At 63.7% G+C, this 944-nt stretch overlaps 1 protein-coding gene across 1 annotated transcript in view; it reads right to left on the bottom strand.

The window, feature by feature from the left end:
• Positions 1 to 944, bottom strand: part of NECTIN4 (nectin cell adhesion molecule 4) — a gene marked incomplete at its 5' end in the record, with an annotated part of 22,368 nt that overhangs the window by 9,013 nt on the left and 12,411 nt on the right. The window contains 1 exon segment of the mRNA XM_031065464.1: positions 816 to 944. This exon segment is cut by the window's right edge and continues 50 nt beyond it. Coding sequence (XP_030921324.1) covers positions 816 to 944 — 129 coding nt within the window.

Here is a 944-nt window from a genome sequence, read left to right as displayed (position 1 = left end):
GGGGCACGGTGGGGATGGTGGCGGTGGTGATGTGTGGGGTGTCCACGTGGCACCGTTGTTTCCCCAGTGCCTTCTGTGTCCCCAGAGTCCCCAAATCACGCATGCCCATGGTGTCCGCTCTGCCCTCCATGTGCCCCATGTCCCCTGTGCCCTGTCCCATGTGCCCCATATCTCCTCTGTCCCCTGTGCCCAATGTCCCCTGTCCCACATACCCCATGTCCCATGTGTCCCCATGTGCCCCATACCCTCATGTCCTCTCTTTCATGTCCCCCATGTCCTCTACACCCCCCATACCCCCCATGTCCCACATGTCCCATGTGCCCCACGTCCCCTGTGTCCCCAGCCTCACGTGCCCCATGTCCCACGTGCCCTTCATGTCCCCTGTCCCCTGTCCCACATACCCCATATCCCCTAGATGCCCCCTGTGCCCTGTATGCCCATGACCACATATCCTCTGTCCCATTATCCCCTATGCCATGTGCCCCATGTCCCCTGTGTCCCCTGTGTCCCCCATACTCTCCATGTCCTGTGTCCCATGTATATCCCCCATGTCCCCTACCCCATGTGCCCCATGTCCCCTGTGCCCCACACCCCTGTCCTATATGCCCCATGTTCCCTGTGCCCCCCATACCCCGATGTCCCCTGTGCCCCTCATCCCTGTCCCGTGTCCCCTATGTCCCCTGTGTCCCATGTCCCGTGTCCCCTGTGTCCCATGTTCCTTGCCCTACACGCCCCATGTCCCACACGCCCCATGTTTCCTGCGCCCCCCACACGCTGTGTCCCCCACCCCTGTCCCCCACGTCCCCGTTGCTCACCGAGCACCCTGAGCGTGAGGCGCCCCTCGAAGTTGCCCATGGGGAAGGTGATCAGGTGGCACTCGTAGTCGCCCTCGTCGCCCTGCACGGCGTTGCGCAGGACGATGGCGCCGTCGCCGAGGGCGCCGT

Source organism: Geospiza fortis, unplaced genomic scaffold, assembly GCF_000277835.1.
Source record: "Geospiza fortis unplaced genomic scaffold, GeoFor_1.0 scaffold36, whole genome shotgun sequence".
In the NCBI taxonomy this organism is placed as follows: Eukaryota; Metazoa; Chordata; class Aves; order Passeriformes; family Thraupidae; genus Geospiza; species Geospiza fortis.
This window is presented reverse-complemented; position numbering and strand designations above follow the sequence as displayed.